Source organism: Lepisma saccharinum, chromosome 20 (genome assembly GCF_977018435.1).
Source record: "Lepisma saccharinum chromosome 20, izLepSacc3.1, whole genome shotgun sequence".
In the NCBI taxonomy this organism is placed as follows: domain Eukaryota; kingdom Metazoa; phylum Arthropoda; class Insecta; order Zygentoma; family Lepismatidae; genus Lepisma; species Lepisma saccharinum.
Genome location: NC_139248.1, coordinates 69,964,465 through 69,987,977, shown reverse-complemented (window position 1 = coordinate 69,987,977; position 23,513 = coordinate 69,964,465). Strand labels below are relative to the sequence as shown.

Here is a 23,513-nt window from a genome sequence, read left to right as displayed (position 1 = left end):
AACGGTGAAATTGAATCCGCGTATTTATATCCATATTATATTCTGGAATGTTCTGCACTTTTTTTGTAGTAATTCAATGAATCACCCGACTCCTGGCGCTACTTTCAACAGTGCTTTGTTGTGCAACTTCCAAATGCTGACAAATCTTTAAACAATGCTCAAGTTCACCGAAAGAGCAAGAAAAGTTTACATACAATATTATCAATAACAGAGTTATCACTCAGGGTTCTATAACATTCTCCACCTTTCCTCGATAATTATATTTCTCCTTAAATTATAGTCACAATATTTTATTTCACACATGCAAGTTAAAAACCTCATTTTATCTAGTGTAAATCGAAACATTTCAGAGGGGGCTCGAGACCCCTGAGCAACCCCCCCCCTTGATACATGCCTGGTGTGTGGGTTACCAAGTTTTACCCATGAGCCTCTCAATGTTAAGAAAAGAAAAAATCAAGATTTATAGGATCCAGCTAAAGAAAACTGACAATTGAGGTGTTGCGGATTTTGATCTACTGTTAAAGTTTTTGTGGAGTTTGCACTGTGCCAGACAACTTGAAATTAATTTCCTTCACAATGTCAGTTTGTTGAATTCGCCCTTCGTATCCACAATGCCTCAATTGTTCTTTTATTAGAGACAGGGCAGATTAATTGGTACTCTCATCCGAAGGTATCAGATGGTATAGAATTTCATGTGTAATATTGAGTCATTTTGTTACAATTTTTATGGATGTAAACATTATTCTAATTGTGTACTTTTCTTTAACTTCAAGTAAATGTGTGAACATGCAGCTTCTTTTGCATTGCAAAAGCTTGGTTTATATAAAACCGTTCATTTACTAAGCAAGTCCATGAACCATTTGGAAGTCCATGAACCATTTGGAATTTTGTATCTGATTGGTAGGGTAAATTTTATATTGATACTTTATTGGTATCTGCTAAAACTTCATTATCAGCACATCCCTGATAATTATTATTATTGTAAATAAGAAGTAATCTTCATATCAGAAAACAAATCTGTTATGCTCCAAGATTCATATGCACAAAATAATATTTCTTCCTCCTTATAAAACCTGCCAAGAGAATTCCTAAAGCATCGGAAAAATGTAGGAGCTTTATAAATACTGCTTATAATAAGGGATTTACACTGGAAGGTGATATGGATATCCCGAGTTAACCAATCTATAACTCCCACCCCACCTCCTTTAAAAAAAATAAAAAAAGGCATACAAGTAAAACAAATGTGTATTTTGACACAAAAAAAATATTTCCAACAAGGAAATTCATGTCTTAAGTACATAGAAAAATTAAAATACTTTTGGGAACCAGTTAATATAAACAGTGTGAATGATTCTTCCTGAAATTTGTGGTTTTAAATCTCTCTTACACATTTTAGTGAGGGGGTTGTTGGGGCAGACAAGACCAGTCACCACTGTACCAGAAAAGGAGGGGGAGGGGTGCAATCACTGAAATGGCCATAATCAGTTCATGGTTGTACAGTTGCAAATCCCACCCCATTTTGTTTGATGGATCAGGTTATAAGGTTATGTTCAAAGGAGACATCATTTTTTTCCAATAATTAGAAAAAAATTATCATGGATGAATTATTTCCATTGCCCTTTACTTTTGCCTTAAAATATGCTGTTAGGAAGGTAAAAGAAACTAATGTTTAGTTGTTAGCATATGCAGATGATTGTAGAGTTACTAGGGGATGATATAAATACAATTAAGAATAATGCTAAAATATTTGTAAAGGCAGCTAAAGACAGTTTTCTCTTTGTGAAATTCCAAACCTATCTTCTCATAATATCTAAGAAACTAACATTTAAAATATACAAAACAATTTTGCCTGTAGTATTTATTATATGGATGTGAAAGTTTGTCTCTTACACTAAAAACACTAAGAGGAATAAATTAAACTTAGATGGGCAGGCCACATGACACAAATGGGAGACCAAAAGCAGAGTTTACAGAAATGGGAGACCAAAAGCAGAGTTTACAGGATTCTTGTTGGGAAACCTGAAGGTAGAGACGCCTGTAGGAAGGCGAAAATGAAGATGGAAGGATAATATGACAGTAAACAAGATCTCATGTCATGTGCCGCAACATACTTGTTAAAATCAATACAAAAACACAAGAGACCACAATAAAAAGAACTTTAAGGCTAATCGGGACTGGGTCTAGTTTAAAATTGGATCCAACCACCATGTGCCTCCACCAGGAGCTTTTATCGTGGTGTTTGTGTGTTTTGTATTGATTTTAACAAGTATAGAGGGATAATGTTGAAATAAACTGGAAAAGATTGGATTGATTTTGTCCCGGATAGGGACAGATGGAAGGCTTGTGTTGCTGCAGCCATAAACCTTCGGTTTTAAGAATGTTAGGGAGATGTATTTGCTTGTAATAAAAATAATTTCCAGACAAGTGTCATGTAAACCTAGCCATGGGAGAACTGAACAAAGTGGTGAAATGAAATTTATCTTACCTTTAATAGCATTGAGCATTTTCTTGCGTGGACCAAATGCGGACACTCCAATTTGCTTCAGGTCCTCTTCGTTGAGCGTAAGGAATGTCTGAAGGTCCACCTCGTGCTGCCTGAACATCACTGCATTAAGAGAAATAGTATTTTACTTTAAATTGCATAGGAAAGAAAAATTTATCAGAATTGGTCAAAAATGAAATTACCGCCTCCCACATCTTATTCTTTTACAGAAAAGAGCTAGCCTGACATTTGACAACAGCAACCTACAGACTACCAATTACATTGTGGTGGGAACTACACCAACTCAAACTAAAAATAAATGTCTTGATTGAAGGGAGTGCATGAACTAAGAATAAATATCTGATGGAAGGGAGCGCATAAACCATGAATAAATGTCTCATGCTCCCTTCATGCATGTTCCCCATAAATGTTATGTAAAAAATTGTTTATATGCTTGGAAGAAAAGTACAAGAGAAATTATTCTGGCCATCTTGACCCAAGTAGCTAGATAGATCCCTATTCAGTGTGTTCTTTCTAAAACCTAGTACAAAAAGTGGAAATTAAATATATTACCTATGTAGAACCAACATTCTTCGATACCAGACACTAAGAACAGTAAGAACAATGTGTTTTTCCTCAACAGAAGGTACAAGACATCTGATATCACAAGCCCCCTTAACTTGTAAGTTTTCCGCCACCCATTTCAGAGACTTTTAAGCTATTGGGAATTTGTACTCACTTATAGTCTTCTGTATGATTAACTGATTCTTCGATAACTCTGAACCAACTCACTGAAGGAGAAAAAAATCTCCTACAATCGATGAATTGATTGATTCGTTGCATTTTACTTTGCATTTCTGCCAATTTCGGATATTTCAAAGATGATTAGTTTCATTTCAATTTTTGAAAGTGGAATAAAGTGAAATCCAAACTACGATTTATTTCCATGGGTATCACACCTGGGACCCCTTGAAGATAATGAAACTGGTGAACACACACTAACAAAGTGCACAGGCATCATAATGCCCCTTGCTAACCACTCTGCCATGGAGGCCAGCTATTATCTAAACAACAAAAAATTAATTGAAATCATGATTTTTTAGTAAATGAACATTTTGGTAAACATTAGTCTCGCATAATTTTTCAAAATATCAAGACAAACTTACAAAATATCAAGACAAAAACTTACAAGAGTATCTATCAAGATGCATCTTGCTCAAGAGTGAATGAAGATCTGGAATTGAGCAGTCTTTCAGGTTGTCTGTGCAGAAACTCAAGGTGTCATCCTTATTACTGGAACTCAGGGAGCATCCACTCTGAGGGAAAGAGTTGGAAAATGCAGATGCCGGCTGAGGTGGCCACAAGTCATTGGTACTGGTATTCTACAACAGAAAAAGTTAGCTTATAGTAAAGTACTATTTTCTTAAAAAGTTCCTTCTTAAACAAAAATAAATTCATTTATTACTTCCCCCTTCCTGGAACAGTTCCAGTGTATAAAAAATTGCAGTCTTGGTGGTCTAGTTCTATGTAATATGACAACTTGAGAACATGCAAATAACATAGTCCAAGTATAATAATAAAAAAAAAAGCTACTTAAACGTTAAGTAGTACTTAGGGTTACATTTTACTTCAATAATAGTCTTCACAAAAGAATATCGTTATATTAGGCATTAGGTGATGGGCACAGCCTTGGAATGCAACACACCTGTCTGCTGGACCTTCTGCTGTCTGGCATCTGTCAGTCTGCTGACGTTCTTGTTTTCGCTGACAAATGCCACAGTGTCTATAAATCACCTATTGCCTAATGTAACAATATTGCAAACTTTTTGTGCCTAACATAACAATATTCTAAACTTTTTGTGAGGAGTGCATTTTAGTTAGAAACATTTTTTTACAGTAAAAGCGTAGTTACATTTTGTAATGTAAAGTTCTGAAGAAAATTACAGGTTATGTGATTGACAAGGCAGTGGCTGATCCAGAAGTTACAGATGGGAGAGCTGAATTTCAGTTGCATGCCTCACCTCAACGGGAATCCATTGTAAGTTACATTTGTACTGCTTTATATTGTAGAGATATGGTGATTGAAAGTACGAGTAAACCTTGTCAAGAGATTATTTATGCTTGTTCATTAACTGGAATTGTCAGATTGCCCAGCAATCTCAAGAATGTGCACACATCGTTATTTTCTCAGAGCTTTGACTTAGAGGTAAATACGTGGGATCCAGCATGTTCCCCCCGAGGGCTCGCTCTCGTTTTACTTTATGACGAACTGAACTCTTTAACAACTGTTTTTCAAGTCCACCACAGATAATCTAATCGGAACTGGACCTATGCTCTATTCTGGGAATCTCTGGAGTAAACCAATGAAACCAAGTGTCTATGCAAGTAGTGACTGGAGAGGGCTCGACCAATGAACGTGCGAGGGGGAAAGGTGGGGTATGGAAGCGGGCAATGCGACTGCAGCTCGCTGCTTTGTTCAATATCTTAAAATTTATACTGCTTTGCTCTGCCCACTCATTGTCTCCACTTAGAGATATAGTCAAAGGGGACCCGAACCACTAGGAGTTTCCACCAGGTATCAAACTGGGAACCTCTTTCATTACAAGGCGAAAAAAGTTACCAGTGTACGACCAAGGATGGCCAGGATCCAAACTTGCATAGTTCCCATTCTGATTAGGCAGAAAGTGGACTTAAACTTTAAACATTTTCTGGAGCCTGTTAAATTAGATAAAAGACAACATTTGAGTCTTGAAAAATATTAGACAATATATATACCAAAAACCTGGCAGTTGTTCACCTCTATTGCCTTCCCCGTGTATCCATGCTTGTGATGGGATGATAATTAAAAAAGGGAAGTAAAATTTACCTGCGAGAAGTCATTCTGCAATTTTTCCTTCATGATATGCTGTGGCACTGACCAGCTGGCTCCATAACCAGACCAGGTAGAATTTGGCACTCTGGCTTCAGTTGTCACGGGAACACTTTTCATTGCTGCAAAAATACAAAGAACAAATAACGATTTGGACATTCAAATGTAAAATTTATCCTCCCCTTGAAATGGTCGAGTATTGAAAGATTTTATATACACTATGTCAATTCAAGTGTAAAAGAATGTTGACAAACAGGTTCTTCAAATTCTGAGGAAAGAAAAATATTTTAGTTTGGTGTACTAATACTCAAATATGCAGTTTTAAATTAGGTTGACATTTCACAACAGGTTCGACCAAGACATTCAGTTGTCTTATGCTGTAAACCACATGTAGTACTTAGTACCACCACCAAACTGCAATTAACAGCTCCGTTCTCTAAAAAGCAGTTGAATCTTTTGTCTAAATTTTGAATTACAATGCAACAAGTGTGTTGTATGTTTGTGATTTTAGGTTCAAAGTGCAGGCTTTTCAAATACAGTGCTTAAGTTTGTTGTACAAAGTGTCGCGAGATTTGATTTTTGAATTTGTGCATCAGAAAAAAAACCCAGCATGTATTGAGACAACATTGCTCATTTTAAAATGAATATTTACATCTAAATACTCCATATACCGTATTTACGCGTGTACAATGCGCACTTTTTTCCAAAATTTGTACCCTTCAAAACTGTGGTGCGTATTATGCACGGAATAATTCGGACAGCCAAAATGAAATCACGCATTTTTTTTCACTATGTCACTGCGTATAACATGTATATATCTACAGATTGCCTTTCTTTAGCAATAATAATTTTAAAAAATAACTTTTAATGCGAAATGGCCGTTTTCCATGAGTTGTCACTTCGTAATGGAAAGTTTTGCGACATCGAGAAAAGGAGCACCCGTTCTGGCGGCATTCAAGCAGGCACCTACCGTCACACGGGAGACGTATCAAGTGGTATTTTTCGCGGGAGAAATAACTTCCACAAAAGTTGTTTTCGCCTTAGACATGGTCATGAACAGAGATCGGGCGAAAAATAAAGTTTTTTGCACTCATTCCCTTCAGAAGCACTACCGGTCGCAAGTGGGTCTGATCTAAAAATAAACACCAGACCACACTGCAGTTATAACCATAGCACTTGACCTCTGCCCTCCCCTCCCCCAAGCATACTAATGTTACCCGCAGCCGACGGCTGCCGGCTGCTACCCAACATGCCTGGCTTGTTTTGCCATTGTGATTTTGTTTGCTCTTGGATACATGAGAAGAGATCGAATATGCTTGGATGTTCTTTTAAATCGACTTTGTAGCGTACAACTTCCGGTAATCGCTTTCATTCAAAACGTATTCTTTGTTCCCTGTAACACTTCATAAAGAAGTGAACCTGTTATAGATAATCAAAGCCACATAGGCCAACTAAAGATCGTCAACACTCTTAATGCATTTTCATCTAGGTTTCCGCAAAAGTTCACTTCGATCTTACTTGCATCGTAACTCCCATTTACCACTTTCTACATTTTCATGACTGTGCCGATGTCCTAATATTTGCCAAAAGTGTTCCGTTGGCAGAGTGACTTCTCCCTCTTTTCTTCTCAGCAAACGTTTAGGGGGGGGGCAATGCCGATTGTCTTCTTGCTCATGTGTGCACACAGGCTGATTACAGGCAAGGGTGGAAGTGGACCGCTCTTTCTTTCCTTTGACTTCTAAAATGGTTAACCAGTTCTGGATGCATTCTTGAAAACGAACAAAAACCATAGGACAAGTATAAAAAAAATATTAAAAAAATGCCCCCTACCCAGCTTTCTCCGCCACTGGTCTGCACGGCAATGTAATAAGCCACTGGTCTGCACGGCAATGTAATAATTGCAGAATTCAGGTCCTATTTTTTTTCTTTTTTTAATGCTATTGTATTGAAATATTGCCCGTATTATTGTCTGTTGCAAGGTAAAACCTAGAGAAAGGGTTTATTCTTTCTTCTTCATACAGCTGATAAAAGTTCAGCCTTCGACAGTTGCGTTATCTTTGAAAATACGGAGGATTTTCCCTGACCACCTGTTGCTCGAACTTCCAGCCGGTCGGGAAGGCAAGTCATTGTTTTGTATCTCACAAAGCTGTTTTGATTTGACGAAAACGAAATTCGATCTTCAGAAAGAAAAAGAAGAGTTAAAACAACTTCATGTTCTGCACCTTTATCTTCAGAACCTCAATGTGTAAGCTGTGAACGATTTTTAAAACAATGCTCAATGTATAAGCTGACACCGATTATCGTCGATTAACGTGAAAGTAAATAAAGATCTCCCATTTTGATATCTGAAAATGGGCAGGTTTCATAAAGCTTGTTTTGAGTTCATTTTATGCTTTTGGGCTAATCGGGACTAAATATACAGTTTCACTTTAGTGAAATCTAATTCCAAACCAAAATGATTATCGAGTGCGACATTGTTCAATGTGTCTTATAATATGCATTGGGTGCAAATAGATCGCAAGTTGCCAGTTTCCTTTTTCAGGCTGGCTTACAATGCAAGTCGTGGAAGAGGAAGGACTCCTCCCTGGAATGGGGGAGGGGATGAATTAGAAGTTTGTCGAAGGAAGGAAAATTACATTTTTAAGACTTATTTTACACAGCCGAACCAAAACGAAATTTACAGCCCCTTTTTTTTGTTCCTAGAAAGGTGAGATCTTCCGAGAGATCTTATCTTACCAGTTCATCTTGTAACAGACAATGCTCTAGTAGACCTGTATTAAATCAAACATTCATTCTGCCCGATTATCTCCTAATAATCGTTTTTGGTGCAAATTCCAATAACAACCCCTTCGAAATAACTACCTTTTTCCTGGGAACTATGAAAGGTCGTTGTATCGAGAGTTGACTGTAACAAATATGAAGGTAAAATAATTACGTCAACACTTACCAAATAGAAATAATTACTGTATATTTACTGCGCTATTGCAGCTTGACTCACGCTATTGCAGCTTGACTCATGTAATCAATAAATAAATAACGTTTACACTTAATTTCATCATTCACCCCCAGTTACTAATACAAGCAGTCTGAAATGTCCTCACTTCCATCCATCTTGTTCGATATTCCAGTTACCTTAAAACTTTTGATCATCATTTCAAGGGAGATGGAGTTCCATGCCTCACGAACCCATTCACAATCAATCTGCAGCGACGCACGTTTCACCCTCCCGCTTGATGAGAGTTCATGCTGCATTGATGTCATCCATCTATTGTAAGCATCACGCAATGCGACCTTGAACGAGTGGTTGATAACTTTGCTCCCTCCTCTCCTATGAAGAAAAGCCCAACATCTGGAAGTTCAAGGTCGCGTGGTGAATGCATCAGCTACGAAAGCAAGGAAAATATCGTTTTTTTATGATCTACTGATTAATTCTAAATGAAATACGTAAATGTTGGTCCGACGCTAAGAAAACCTGCATTGTACTGCGCATTATATACGAGATATATTTTTTTGTTGCTTTTCCCCATCAAAAACGAGGGTGCGTATTTATACGCATAAATACGGTATATCTTGCTCAAATGCACATGCTAGTTTTGACACTCAAAGAGATCCTGACATTCAGGCAAGTGAGAGATCCAGAAGGAAGGGTCAAGTGCAAGTGAGTAGCAAGATAAACCACACAATATTTTTTTTTTGGCAACTCCTTAGCCACACCTGTGCACTCTACCTTTATGCTGGATAAAGTATAGGAATTCATGGTGGAAATTGCCTTGAGATCACAGCCAGACTAGCAGCTTCCCATTGTCAGAGCAACGAGTCGCTTTGCCAGTTTTCTGGCTATTGTGACCATTATCTGCTTTTAGGTTGCTTTCAATTGTCCTCGAACTATAGGGTCATCAACATTTTTGGAACTCCCGCCAGGGATTACACCACGAATGTGCACTCCAACCATAGTATTTCAGTTCCAAAATACTTTATTATTACAATTTTTTTTCTCTAAATTATTTTCTACCCCTCCCAGTCTGTTCGTTTTAGAGATTGCAATCCTTAGCACCATCTTGTGGTGACAAAACATCTGTGTATTTCGCCCAACACTTCGGACAACAGGTAGCAAGAAATTAAAACTGGACTCTAGATGACCCTTGAACCATCCAATGAGAGGCCAGCTTCTATGCAGGATGCCTTTAAACCCCCCCCTCCCCATTCAGCAGGGGCTCAAATGCAATCATAGTACCATTAGTAAGGTCTGCTGCTGTAGCTACCGTAGTGTTGCAAACTGTGTGGTTAAATATCTACATACAGGGATTTTTGTACAAATGTCATTGCCAATGTTACGACAGATCAGCAGAGCATTTTTTTAATATTATAATTAAAAACTTTGGAGAACAGTGAACATGCAAAAAGTTATGATTTTCGACAGAAGAATAACATTATCCATGATAGTTTGAAGAAAGGATGAGTGTTACTGCATGCAACTTGATTACACCTACTTCCATTTGCGCCTAAGGCAATAGTGGTCTCATTCTGCAACGTGAAACTTCAACTACTGCACATGGCTTAACTACACAATATTAATACAAGGAAATATAAAATCACAATCTTTTATTTTGAACCTAACAGCTTTTAAGCAGATTTTTGGTCAAAGTTTAAAAGATTTCATAACATTACCTATACAATGACCTTACAATTATTTTAAAATGATCTACAAATTCTAAAAAAATCACTTAGAATGAAACCTTGATTTTTCTCAAATGTTGCAAGAAAATAGACGATTTGATAAAAACTGTTGTTTGATGGTTTGAACTACTGAGACAACAGGAGAAAAAGCACTTAAGGCTATACAAAACTAGGGTTTTCTGTATAAGTCAATCACCTCCTTTCAGAGTGCACTTTGCACAATACAGAAGTCTGTCAGGGTGTGAAATTATAGTTGTGTTTTGCATGCATCAGATTATATTTTCAGTAATATTGTGATTAATTTTACTTTAAAACCATAGATTAAGATTTAAAGTGATAATAGTGGCCAGCAAGGAAACCTCTCCAATCACTGAAATAACATCAATTTTTTCCCCATCACGTCAACATTTCCCTTTTTCCCCCATCACGTCAACATTTCCCACAATTTGACAACCAAATTCTCATTTGTCATTAAATCACATTTATTACACAACTCAGCCGAAGAAATTTAAGGTAAATTTTGACTGTTTACAAACCAATAGGTGATTTTGGAGGTCAACTCTCGCTCTCGAAGTAATGACCCTTTTCCCAGGAACCGTGAAAATATTTGGCAAAAAGTTTAAACATTGAAGGAAATCTGACGAAAAAATAATTTTTTTTGCACTACTTTTATTCACACTCATCCCCTACACAAGCACTCTACCGGCCGCTACCCAAAGTGCTAAGCTTGTTTTGCCATTGGTTCCAGTGAGTGAGCAACTTTCAGCCTTGTAGCTGACAACGTCCAGTAACTGCTTTCATTCCAAACATGTTTTGTCATAATTGCTGTTTCCCACTTCATGCATCTTCCTAAGTGTGCCGATGTCGTCATAATATTTGCCAACACAAAGTGTTCCATTGGTAGAGTGACAGACCTACCCCCTCCCTCTATCCCTCCCCCTCCCTACAGAAAACCTGTTCATACCTGAATGGAAAATGAGGGTTTAATAAGGTCTTCAAGGATGAGGAAAAAAAAAATGTTCAACTTCCAAGTCCTATTAATAAATAACCAATAGAATTTTTACCTTGGACAGCCAACTGTCTCTTCTGGTCGTAGTCCTGGTTCATTGCGGTCCTGACTGTCCTCTCGAGTGTCTTTTCATAGCCTGGCGCTTTTCTTTCAGGGTTGTCTGCAAAGGAAAATGCTAGTTATACAATTGAAACTTATAAAAATTCAAAGCGTGATATGGAGCTTTTACACGGTTGATACGATTGCTTGATTATGAAATTCCGCTTGATTATGAAATTCCCAGTTTATCCCATCAAAGTGATTTTTCTTAGAGAATGTTTATTTTCATTTTTGCTTTTGAACCTTCTTTTTCAATTAAATATATGTTCGTTAATTATTATGAATAGCAAATTTCACTCCCTTTTATGTCTACATCAGAATATTATTATTTATAAATATAAATATTTGTTTCGCTTTTGTTTCTGGCAATACTTTCATAGGAATGAATTTCAGATTTGGCTCCCCCTAAACTGATAGCAAATATAAAATAATGTGTACACTGAAAACTCAGCATTTCAATGAGCAGAAAATATTTACCATGTATGCTACTCTGCTGCTGGGGCATGAAGTTCATGTCCAGGTTCCAGGAAGTCTGCAGGGGGGAATTGTCACGTGGGCTCACACTGGGGCTGGAAATGCTGCTTGGGGAACTGCTTCCAGCAGAGAACGCTACGAAAGAATTTTCCAGTAAACACACTTGTCATAATTTCAGGCTGAGATCACATCACCTTGAACAGGCACACATGTATGATACTTTGAAACGTATTCTAACAATGAAGTATTGTTAGCCATCTGAAAATGAAACAGACTACATTTATTTAACTGTAAAACATACCTTATTTCCACCACAATTGAAGATACTTCCTTTTAGGTATTCAAGGTCAAAGGTTCACATCATATGACCGAGCTCCCTTAGCTTCATACCAAGCCCCAAGATGAAAGTTAAGCATAAATTTGACATTTTTATGAAGTTTGCAACCCTGCTGTAGAAACGCATTGATGGATAAAATTTCACACATGTCACATTAAGTTACTTCATGTCCTCTACCATTCTACAAAATTTCATGAAAATCTATGGTCAGGTTGGGAACTGTGATGATTTGTTGAGCAAGGCAAAATTTCTTGTAAAAACTACACTACTGACAATGTTTGCACCCTCTAACAGGCTTCTTCAGATAATTTCACAACAAATCCTTTAAATGTTATTGTGTATCTTTGTATGAAGACACCGTTGAGAGGGTGGAAACTACGTTTATAGTGTAGTTTTTTTTTACAAGAAATTTTGCCTAGGTCAGCATTTTAGTGTTTTAAATAAAATTTATGCATTCCACTCAAAAGTAAATTCAACCAATGTAGACAAACAAATCTCTGAATATCCAGAGGTGGAGAATGAAAATTTAAAAAAAAACATTAATGTGAAAAGTAAGAACTTGAATAATTTGTATGGATATTACATTTTTTTGCATTTTTAAGTTCTAAGTACAGTCCACTCTCGATTGTACGACCACGGGTATAACGACCCTCTCGAAGTAACTACCCTTTTCCAAGGAACCGTGAAAAATTTGGAAAAAAAAGTTGAAAAATTGAAGGAAATCGGCCGAAAAATGCATTTTCTTTCTCCACTCATTCCTTTACGAGCGCTCTACTGCTCACAATTGGGTCTGAACTAAAAATATGTACCACCACACCATGCTCTAGTGATATCCAATAGCACTTGACCTCTGCCCTCCCCTACCTCAAGTCAGGCTTGCTCTTGGATATACGAGAAGAGAAGATCGAATGTGCTTCGATGTTATTTTAAATCTACTTGACTTGTTTCCTTGTCCTAAGAGCTGCTGAAAACTCGCGGGGGAGCAGCCCGAAATGACTGCTGGCAGAGCTCTTTCGTCGATAAATACACCACCTCGAGAGATAAGATCGTAGAAATGTTCGAAAATACAGGTGTGTGGCACCTGGAAGTCTGGCCCATGTGTCCAGCTCTGACCTAGAGTTCAGCACTCTCGGCCTTGTAGCAGACAACTTTCGGTAACCACTTTCATTCAAAGTGTGTTCTTTGTTCCCTGCATTCAGATATTACGTGCATCATAATTCCCATTTCCCACTTCATACGTTTTCCTACTTGTGTCGATGTTGTAATATCTGTCTGCCAATAAAAGTGTTCCCTTGGCTGACTGACTTCTCCCTCTTTTACTGTCAGCAAACCGGGGGGGGGGGGGGGATGCAGATTGTTTCAGCCACGATTTTCTTGCTCGTGTATGCACATACACTGATTACAGGCGAGGGTGGTGACATGTAAGATGGAGCAACCAGTTCTGGATATATTCTTGAAAACAAACAAAAGCCATAGAACAAGTAAAAAAAAAAAAAAGTGACCTCCCATCCCTTTCCCCAGGTCAGTCTCCGCCACTGGTGTGCACGGCAATGTTGATAATTGCAGAATGCAGGGCAATGTTGATAATTGCAGAATGCAGGTCCCCTTTTTTATATGCTGTTGTCTGCATAGAAAATATTGCCCATATTATTGTCTGTTGCATGGTAAAACATAAAGCAAGGGTCATTTCTTTCTTCTTTACACTGCTGTTAACAGTTCCCTCTTCGACAGTTGCTTCTTCCCCACCTGTTGCTCACCAGTGTTTTGTCTTCTGCAAAGCTCTTGCTTGCTGATAACAGGGATGACTCATCCCGGCCTAAGGAAAAAGTTACGACGATAAGGAAATTCAAACTTGATTTTCTTCAGAACCATTCAGTGAAGAAAAGGAAAAAAAAAAAGGAAGAAAAAAGTATTCAATGTAGGATGGTCTCAAAGACATTATTCAAGAGGAAAACATTGGAGGGGTGGGTGTTTGACATCGAGAATACTCCTAAATCCAACATTAAATCCCAGATTAATGTGAGAGTAAATAACGATCTACCATTTTGATATGTGAAAATGATGTGAAAATGCGCAGTTTCATAATGTTTCCAGCACATTTTATGCTGATGGGCTAATCGGGAATAAATATACAGTTTAAAATGAAATTCAATTCCAAATCCGAATGATTATCGACTGCGACCATGACGTGTCCTAGAATACGCTTTGGGAAACGCACAAATTGCTCATTTCCTTTTTCACGCTGGATTACAATGCAAGTCAAGGAAGGAGTTTGGACTGCTCCCTTGAATGGGGGAGGAGGGTGAATGAAGTTGGTTGAAGCAAAGAAAAGTCACTTTTTTTACGATGTATTTTACACAGCCGAACCAGAACGAAAATTACAGCCCTGCCTTTATTTTTCTTTGTCTGGTGACTAAAGAGGTTGTGTTGTTTCTCACGAGATATCTAATCTTACCAGTTAATCTTGTAACAGACAATGCTCCAGTAGACCCCTATAAAATCCAACATTCATTCTGCCCGATTATCTCCAGACTTTTGCTGGCACCAGTCTAACTGGTATCAAGATTCTTCTTTTGCTTGCAATAAGCAAGAGATCATTTTCCTTTCCATTGGTCTCGGTGCAAACGGGTTTCTCATGAACAAGAATTGTAAGAATTTCCTGGAAAAGCAATGACTGTGCAGAATTGAAAGAAAGTAACATTATTTTAAATTCTTTTTTTGTGAAAAAACTGTCCGTTTGAGCTACGTTTAAGCTGAAAATTGGTGTAAATTCCAATAATGACCCCTTCGAAATAACTACCCTTTTCCCGGGAACTGTGAAAGGTCGTTGAATTGAGAGTTGACTGTACTTAGAAGTACTTCTGATGCAGGTTACATATCGTAACACTTACATTGCCACTCCTGCACATCCCCATTGTGCTGATGAGAAGCCTGGATTCTGTTGGTCACTTTGGGGGCCATGTTGGTGAACTGGTTCCTCTGCAAGGGGTGGGAAAAGACCTGCTGCATTCCTCCCATCTGAGAGGGCAGGGAGTGGTAAGGCACCATTGGCTGCCAGGCATTGAATGAGAATGGCATGAAGCTGGCTGGGGTCGGAGACACTTGGGACGGAGATGGGAGCTGAAGGAATGGAGAGTTACCCGTATTCAACGAGAGCAGTCTTGAAAACATACCTGGAAAAAAAAAAAGTTTCATTTTTCCAGACCATTTTATAATACTTAAAACTAGGGATGGGCAGATATGAAATTTCAGGAGATACTGATATAGTACAGATATATAATTTACCGATCCAGATATTCTACAAACCAAGATTCAAAATGGTCTTTCAACCTGAAAAGTTCATAGACCTCCTTAATAAATGGGCGTTTCCAGGTGACTGCAGTGCAAAAGATGTTTTAGATTTAGAAATTTACATTCTTAAAAAGTCGAGCATGGAGATTATCCATAAAAATTGGTACAGTTTTGGATATTTATTGATATATCGGAGTGGTAAGATAATTAGTCATTTTACCAATACAATGATATGTGCATATAGGCTGATAAAGAGTGCCATCCCTACTTAAAAGCCTACCAATATACAGATTAGTGGCGTGCCGTGGGGGGGGAGTGGTGGTGGTGAGGGTTATAACCCCTGCCCCTTTGGAGCCAGAAAAAGAACGTCAAAGGTAGGAAAATATGACAAAATGAGGGCTAACTACCAAGAAAAAGTATACATAACCCAAGCCTTTCGAAAATCCTGGGCACGCCACTGATACAGATGTCTAGTCCCCCCCCCCCCTCCCGCGCGTCAAGTATTTTACCTTTGCATGCATGTTGAAAAAATGAAGGCAAAACCATAAATATAAATTTTTACACAAAATCCTGTATACTTTGGGCTATAATCAGGGTAGCTACGATTTTTTGAAATTCCCTGACTTTTCCAGGTTTTCCAGACCAGAAATAAATTTTTTCCAGACATGTTTGTCATCATGATTTTTGCTTTTGAACCTCATATTTTTCAATTAAATATGCAGGCATGTTAATTATTATGAATATGAACATACACAGTTATTAGCTGAAAATTTACCAAGTGATTAATATAATGTTATTCAATGAAAAATAACTAACTATTGTACTTCCCCATTTTCACTAAGTCATTACAATTAAGGTGGTGTAAAAGAATCAATAAAAAAATGTGGCATATATCAAAGCTTTACAATGTAACCTGTATACAACCTGAATTAGCCTATATCAATACAAATGAGAAACAACAGAAAATTAGATCAGGTACCTTTAGAAAATATGCAATAAGTTTAATGATTATATTTTTTTAATTTATTGAAAATAGTACATATTATGGAAATTCAGAACGTGAATGGGGCTGGTGACCAACCATACACCTAAAAAAAATATATATACATATACACGTGGGCCATACTTTGGAATCAAATATCTCCATTATTTGAGTTTTCCACATGCTGGAACCAATTTTATATTACGGAAAACATCAAAATCAGTTTCGAATGTTTTATGATTTTGTTTTTCAAATTTTCCTAGCAGGAAGACTAATTGTCATAGAATTTTGGCAATTATTGTGACACGAAATTTGAACCTTCCTTAAAATAATGAGCACTATTTGGATTCGAAAGAAAGTTATTTATGTTGAAAAAAAAAAATTACCTTACTCAATCATATACGCTTCCCATGGACAAGGTATTCTCCGGTTGACAAGCAACAGTATCGTAAACTAGTGGGAATGAATGTAAAATATATCTGAACCTTAGTAGAGTGCATTCAGGGTCTTTATTTTAATTCTAAGACAACCAAACCTGACCTTCCTAACCTAACCACAAAAGCATATATTCACAAAATCTTAAGTAATCGCTAAAACTCTGCAGTATGTGTTAACAGACATAAATCGAAATCAAACCATGTAAAAGTTGCATTTGTAGCATGATGAAATTGTAATAAAACAAAAGGAACTTGGGCTCATTTTCACCACTTTTCAGCATAATTTCATTCTATACGCAAACAATACGTAAAATTATAATTTCATTCTATACGCAAACAATACGTAAAATTACTATCGGCATGAAACAAACGTTCCTAACCTAACAACGATGTGTGACCAGCTTATGTTTAATTCCTCTATTTCGCACCAGTTTTTAAAAAATAAATTCGTTTTACATGTACAAAACACATGCATATTCGAATAATGACGTCACTGATACTGCATAAAATCACTAATTTCTCGGGTGTAACACATCTCTGCAATGTAAAAACTACGACAATGAGCAAATGAAGTAGTTGATCAGGTCGCTTCTGAACGGGTCACAAATGAAGGACTCAAATTCACAGAACGGGTTCATGGGGGGAACGAAGTAGTGAGTCCCTTTGTTTTTACTCGGCATCCGCACCCGTCCAGTGTGACATCTACCACAGCCAGTTACATGAAATTCTGCTCTTCAAGCTTTATTGCAGATCCAAAACCAATAAACTGTCCTAACACCAACCTGCTCCGCTTCACGTATCAAAAGAGAACTGGTTCCGAACGGGTGTGTTCTTCAAGAAAGAAAATTTCCTCACCACACACAAAGCTAAAGCAACATTTTTTCCACAAGAAATTCTGAGGATGGGTGGTGCGTAGGTTTCATCTTAAGTAGTTTGTTCTCTAAGGAAAAATCTCACGCCTCTCCAAATTCCGGTCTTGAACAGGTTCACAAGAACGAGTCGCAAAATGAACAGATCCAAGAACCTAGATCCGAGAGTGAATAAATATAGAATTGAAATGCGAAGGAACCATAATTTCGTACGTAACAGACGAAGTCATAATGACGAGAGGAACAAGTTTCTGAACTGAATTTTTTTTGGGAGGACTGCAATCACAAGAACCGAATTCTTAAGTGGAAATGAACAGTTCGTTCATTTTGTAACTGGTTCTCCTGTAACTCCAAAACGCACGTAAATTCCAGAAAATATGCAAAATTCCCTGACCAACCAAATTCCCTGACTTTTCACTGTTTTCCAGGTTTTCCAGTCGCGTAGCAACCCTGATAATCCTGATGGGAAAAAAAAAATTCCTCTGATCAGTTAGAAGAAAGGGAAAAATGAAAAGTAAATACTTTCTTGTGCGACGTTTGAAATTAAATCTGACCAGTATGCAGGCACGCTATGCCAGGACGTGAATTTCTAAAAAGGTGCCCGCATGATGGGCACCAGGAATGGTGTAGTTCTATCGCTAAAAAGTGTGTTTTGAAACACCAAAATAATTGTTAATTACATACCTCTAAACTCTTTCAGTACTCTGTAACATGTTATCTCCAATCATTATCCAAGTTACAGTATGTTAAAAGTAACCTACTACAAGAAAAAGCTGCTAAGAGACAATTGTCCCAAGCCATTCTTAAGGCAAAGTACCTGCTGCTTTGACACTAATTGTCTTGATATAATTGATCTGCCAATGTCCTGACTGACTACTTTCTCGGTATGGTTTATGCAATCAAGTTTATGCATCCAGGTTTTAACTAATTATGGTGAAATTTGTTATGTCCTTCAGCAAGAAGATTATGTGCCCTATAGTAGTACAGATAGAAATATTAACAATGTTGTGGAGAGAACAAGATCTAAATTACAAATTACTAATGTCACAAGAGGGCGGCTCTTCACCTGTCTTGCCCTGGACAAGAACACTGCATGAAGACAACATGTTCCTGATCAGCTGAAGACAACACACTGCATGAAGACAATATGTTGCTGATCAGTTGTCACAATCCTTGGCACACAGACATGATGGATACCCAATTCACCAGTTAACGAAATCATCCGTAAGGTAAACAACTGGTTCAATGCCTGCAGCCGGGGGAAGTCCGACCAGCTCTGAACAGTGCATGCAATTGAAACATCTGCAGTCCATGCTTTCTTCAAAAATTCAGGATAATGTGGTAAGATTTGATTTGGTGTTACAAGTCCACTTTATGCACAGTAAGGCTAATCGGGACTGGACCTACAGTTTAAGGTGGGATCCGAACCACTTGTGCCTCCACCGGGTATCGAACCTGGGACCCCTTGATTACAAGGTGATGACGCTACCACTGCACCATCGGGGAGGCCCCTTAATGTGGTAAGAGACTTTCATATTGTTCATGCAGTATGTACAGCAACAGTATTTGATTTTCCCACTCCCCTGTTTCCCAAATTAAGTCTTGTGAAATTGAGTGTCCCAGGAGGGAAGGGATCCCCTTTTCCCTCTGTTTTCTCTTTTCTTCTCTTTTTCCCGTATAATTACATTCTATTTGCCACTTATACAAAGTAAAGACATGATGCTTACTCAGTCCATTGCCTCCAAATGTAGGAACTGTGTCTGGAATGAAATAAGTCTTTGGGATGTCTGCAGTGACGGTCGGCTCCTTTAGGGCCAACAACCAGCTGCGGGCTTCATAGATGTTGCCTGGAATAAAGGAGAATCCATTACAAGAATCTCTGAAGAAAGTATATTGTAAATACTGCACTGCAACATACTACAGCTTTTTTTTTACTTCGCTTTTTGTGTCACTTTTGTCTAATTTATGAAGATGAGTATTGATAGGATTAAATTAATGAATTGACAGCCAGCATCATCAAACATTACCATTTTGAGCATATTTTGAGTAGAATGCTTCTCATTCACCACACAAGCAGCAGAAGTGTGCTTGAATATGTGAAAGATCTAATGAAACTACAAATAATTGAAATTGCACAAAGGTCAAGATATTGATTTCATTATTTAAATAGACTTTCACAGAATTAAATAATTTCAATTTTTTTTAAAAACTTTGTTTCTACCGTGTGTTCATTTCGATCTTCAGCAGAGAGATCGGGAGAAGCATGGTGGCTGGTGCTGACGGAGATGCCGACATTTGCTGCCCGTAATGCCCGCTTATTTGTATGGACATACGCAAACATTTATATAAATATTACAAAACTAGCACTAACCTGTGTTATAAGAGTACGGATTTAATTTTAGTAGCTTAGTGGCTGGATGTGCTGATTTTGACACGCCCTTCTCCTGTGAAACACTGCACAGAGGTTTGTTTGGAGAACGTTCTAACGCTGCACCAATTTCATCGAGTTTGCTTCGGTTAGAAACAGTCTTTTTTGCTTAGGTGTTTTAACAACGATCCAGTTTCTCGTAATTTAAGGACAAGATGTTTAACTATCTCTATGTGGAGGTGAAACGCCTGGGAATTTCTGTACAAATTGACACAGTGTCTGTTTTCACGTGTCATACACAAAAATTGTTTGTTCTAACGTGAACCTTGCAGCTGGCATTCCAATCGTCTCACTGACAACACAAATACACACTGCAATAAGACAAACAAGTAACGGCAAGTAACCAAGAACAACACTCTTGCGCACAGTACGAAATTAACAATCTTGGTTTACATCTGCTCGCCACTATCTAGTCGCGAATGAACAATAAAACTCTAGCTCAGAGATTTCGGATTGCAAGGAAGCTCCCGCACACCATCGACTTATAACGGTTTCGTCTGCAGCGTAATCTTTATACAGTGTTGCACATTCGAAACCTCCAACCGATCACTATCGACACAAAACTCTTTCAAGGATATAAACTTAAGTAGGACGTTACTGGTCAAAACTATGATTAAAATGTTTTATTATCTGTCTGCATCTCCGACAGTGCCGACTGCCACACTTCTCCCGATCTCTCGGCTGAAGATCGAAATGAACGCACTGTACATTGTAATGGGACAAATAACAAATTCTATTCTTGGAACAGAAAATAGGTACTGTATATTTATGCAGCATGTTTACATACAACATTATGAATTTCCATAGGGTGTACAGGTTACATTTTCCAACAAGGCCTTGTTTAAATATTGAAAACACTAGAAAATAGCTGCTGTCTACATTTTCACTTTTTACTCTAATTATACAAAAAATTTACCTCATTACATAATGTCTAAGGCCCTGACAGCAATGATTGGGGGAGGGGGGGGTTAGCACCCCCCGGCTACTGCCTGGTTACGTGCCTGATCACTAGAGACCGGATGTTTAGGCACTAAAAACATAAAATAGGCAGGCAAATAAGCACTTATAATTTTCAAAATAGGCAGTAAAATATGCATTAAAATACAAATAGGCAATAAAAAAGGCAATGAAATTTAACTCAAAATAATGAAGATAGACATACAAAAAGAAATAGGTGTTTAAAAAATATAGAAACATACCGGTAAATTCTTTATAGTTGCTTAAAATAAACCAGGAGCTCATGATTAGGAACGCAGTCCAATATTGTACTTAATAAATCACTGCAAACAGGAGTCATGTCAGCCCAAAAGTTTCCATGTATAATGGCTACACACAATAGTCTGACAAAATAAATTGTTGGCTACTTCCAACCAGTACACAAATTATTTAAATATACACTATCACTGCTCACAGTGTTATTTCAGTTAAAAATTTACACTATATATTCCACACAGCAGTTCGAACTAAGAAACTGTTTAAATGCATTTCAAGTATGTACTGTATGGTTTGGTAGTCTGAATAAGAAGCATTAATTGCGGTTGCACATCACAACAAGGTATTTCTTCAGGTGAACAACCGACAAGTTATGTCTGCGATCGGACAACACATTTTTTTTAGAATTGAAAAAGATCTTTCAACCTCCACAGGTGTTACTGGAGCATAAAGCACGCGAGAACATTTGGATCTAACTCAGTTTGTATATTTTCACCTTTCAGAACTTGTTGAATTGCCCTTAATTTGTCCAAGTCCTTATTAGCTGCAATAACTCACTGACATTTCTCACGAACAGCCTGACCTTTAGCACCTGGTACAGTACAAATTTGGTGAACTGCAGGATGAAAACGGTCCATAGAATTTATCAGTGTTTCACTTCTCTCTTCCAGTAATGTTATTGCGTCTGGCAAACTTGAATAATGGGTGGTGATGAATCCTAAGTCGTTTCGCACAACAGAATTGTTCAAAAGACACTGTGTTACGCGCATTGATGTTGCATCATCTTCAGATAGGGAATTAATTACGTATTTCAGCCACACCTTCTGATAGTTTGTCGCGTAATATACTGCAGCAGATATCCAAGTACCCCATCTAGTTAGTATTGGCTGTGGAAGCAAATCAAGTTCAGAGGCTGTTTCTTTAAACAGAAGAACCCGGGATGATGCTTTGAGGAATATTTTCTTAGCATTGGAAATTAAAGAGTCAACTTCGGGAAATGAAACACGAATTTCCTCTGCAATTTTCTCCCAATTTTAAAGAAAATGCCTAAAATAGGCAATATCTGGCATTTATGAAATAATATAGGCAATATCGTATGAAATAGGCAAAATAGGCAAAATTAAAATGCCTTTAAATAAAGCTAATCCCTCCCCCCTGGTCTTCGCAACATTAGTTTTCATCATATCTCTAACAGGAAAGAATAGGCATTTTGCCTAACATCCGGTCTCTACTGATCACATACCTTATGCAGCCAGTGCAACACACTCATGATGCCCAGATTTGCAGTCAGGCAAGATACTAAAAGACAAGTGTGCAGGCCATGTGGCACGAATGGGAGAGGAAAAGAGTTGTTTACACGATTCTTGTTGGGAAACCTGATAGTAAAAGTCCAGCAGGATGACCAAGACGAAAATAGACCTAAAGGAAATTTGTAGGGGTGGAAAAAAATTTTGTAGGGATGGAAAAAAAGAGTATATAGACCTTGCTCATGGATGGAAAATCATATATAAATCTTGCTCAGGATAGGGACAAATGGAAGGCCTGTGTTGATGTAGCCAGGTTCAAGGCGTCTAGTGTTAATTAAGTGTTAATTAAGATACTGAAAGTGATTGCATGCTATGAATTCAGAGTAAAATTGACTTCCCTTATGCTGTGAATTTTATTACCCCACACACAATTTTCACAACAAATTAGTTGTGAGGTGTGGTAGTTCAGTCAGTAGGGTATAGATATACCATACACATTTTTGCATTCCTTGGGCAAATGTTTGCAGATAGAGCTTTTCCAACCATGTCCCTTTTGTGCATTCATTGCATGGAAACGTTTTTATAGTTTTTTTTGTTGTTTTTTTTAGTTTTGTAGCGAAAAGAGGGTGGCTTTGCATAGATTAACAGGCTATCCGCATGTTGTTTTCGAAGAGAGAAAAAAGTCACTGGCAGAGTTTAAATGGCAGAGTTCAAAGGCAATTACTCAATGTAAATTGCTAGTAATTTAAAGCAAGGCTTTTTGTCTCCATTTATTTACTCAGTTTTTTAATACTGTACTGAAACAATCTGAGAAGTGATACAATTTCGAACCATTTCTGGAATTTTGCTTCTAACATCAGCCTTATGGACACTGGATGGATTACTTGAAGGGAAACAACCAAATACCACTCTCTTGAAGATATATAATTCTCATGACCCAATTTACTAAATAATACTAAATAATATAAGAAAAAAAATGTGAAAGTCATAAGCCTTCTCTCTTGACCTCCAATTGTCAAATCCTCATGCTCTTTCTTCTCATTACATGTAAAAGTGAAATGTATTTGAAAAAAGTGGAGTTAAGTTTTTGCCCATTTTAT

At 37.6% G+C, this 23,513-nt stretch overlaps 1 protein-coding gene across 1 annotated transcript in view; it reads right to left on the bottom strand.

Annotated features, from left to right (window-relative positions):
• The window catches only part of BicC (protein bicaudal C), a 188,832-nt gene that overhangs the window by 4,087 nt on the left and 161,232 nt on the right, over nucleotides 1-23,513 (bottom strand). Inside the window, exons 9-15 of the mRNA XM_083141591.1 lie at nucleotides 19,254-19,373; nucleotides 14,839-15,120; nucleotides 11,614-11,745; nucleotides 11,093-11,197; nucleotides 5,349-5,473; nucleotides 3,672-3,864; nucleotides 2,486-2,605 (exon numbers count right to left, since the gene is read on the bottom strand). Coding sequence (XP_082997717.1) covers nucleotides 2,486-2,605; nucleotides 3,672-3,864; nucleotides 5,349-5,473; nucleotides 11,093-11,197; nucleotides 11,614-11,745; nucleotides 14,839-15,120; nucleotides 19,254-19,373 — 1,077 coding nt within the window. The remainder of the gene's footprint in view (nucleotides 1-2,485; nucleotides 2,606-3,671; nucleotides 3,865-5,348; nucleotides 5,474-11,092; nucleotides 11,198-11,613; nucleotides 11,746-14,838; nucleotides 15,121-19,253; nucleotides 19,374-23,513) is intronic.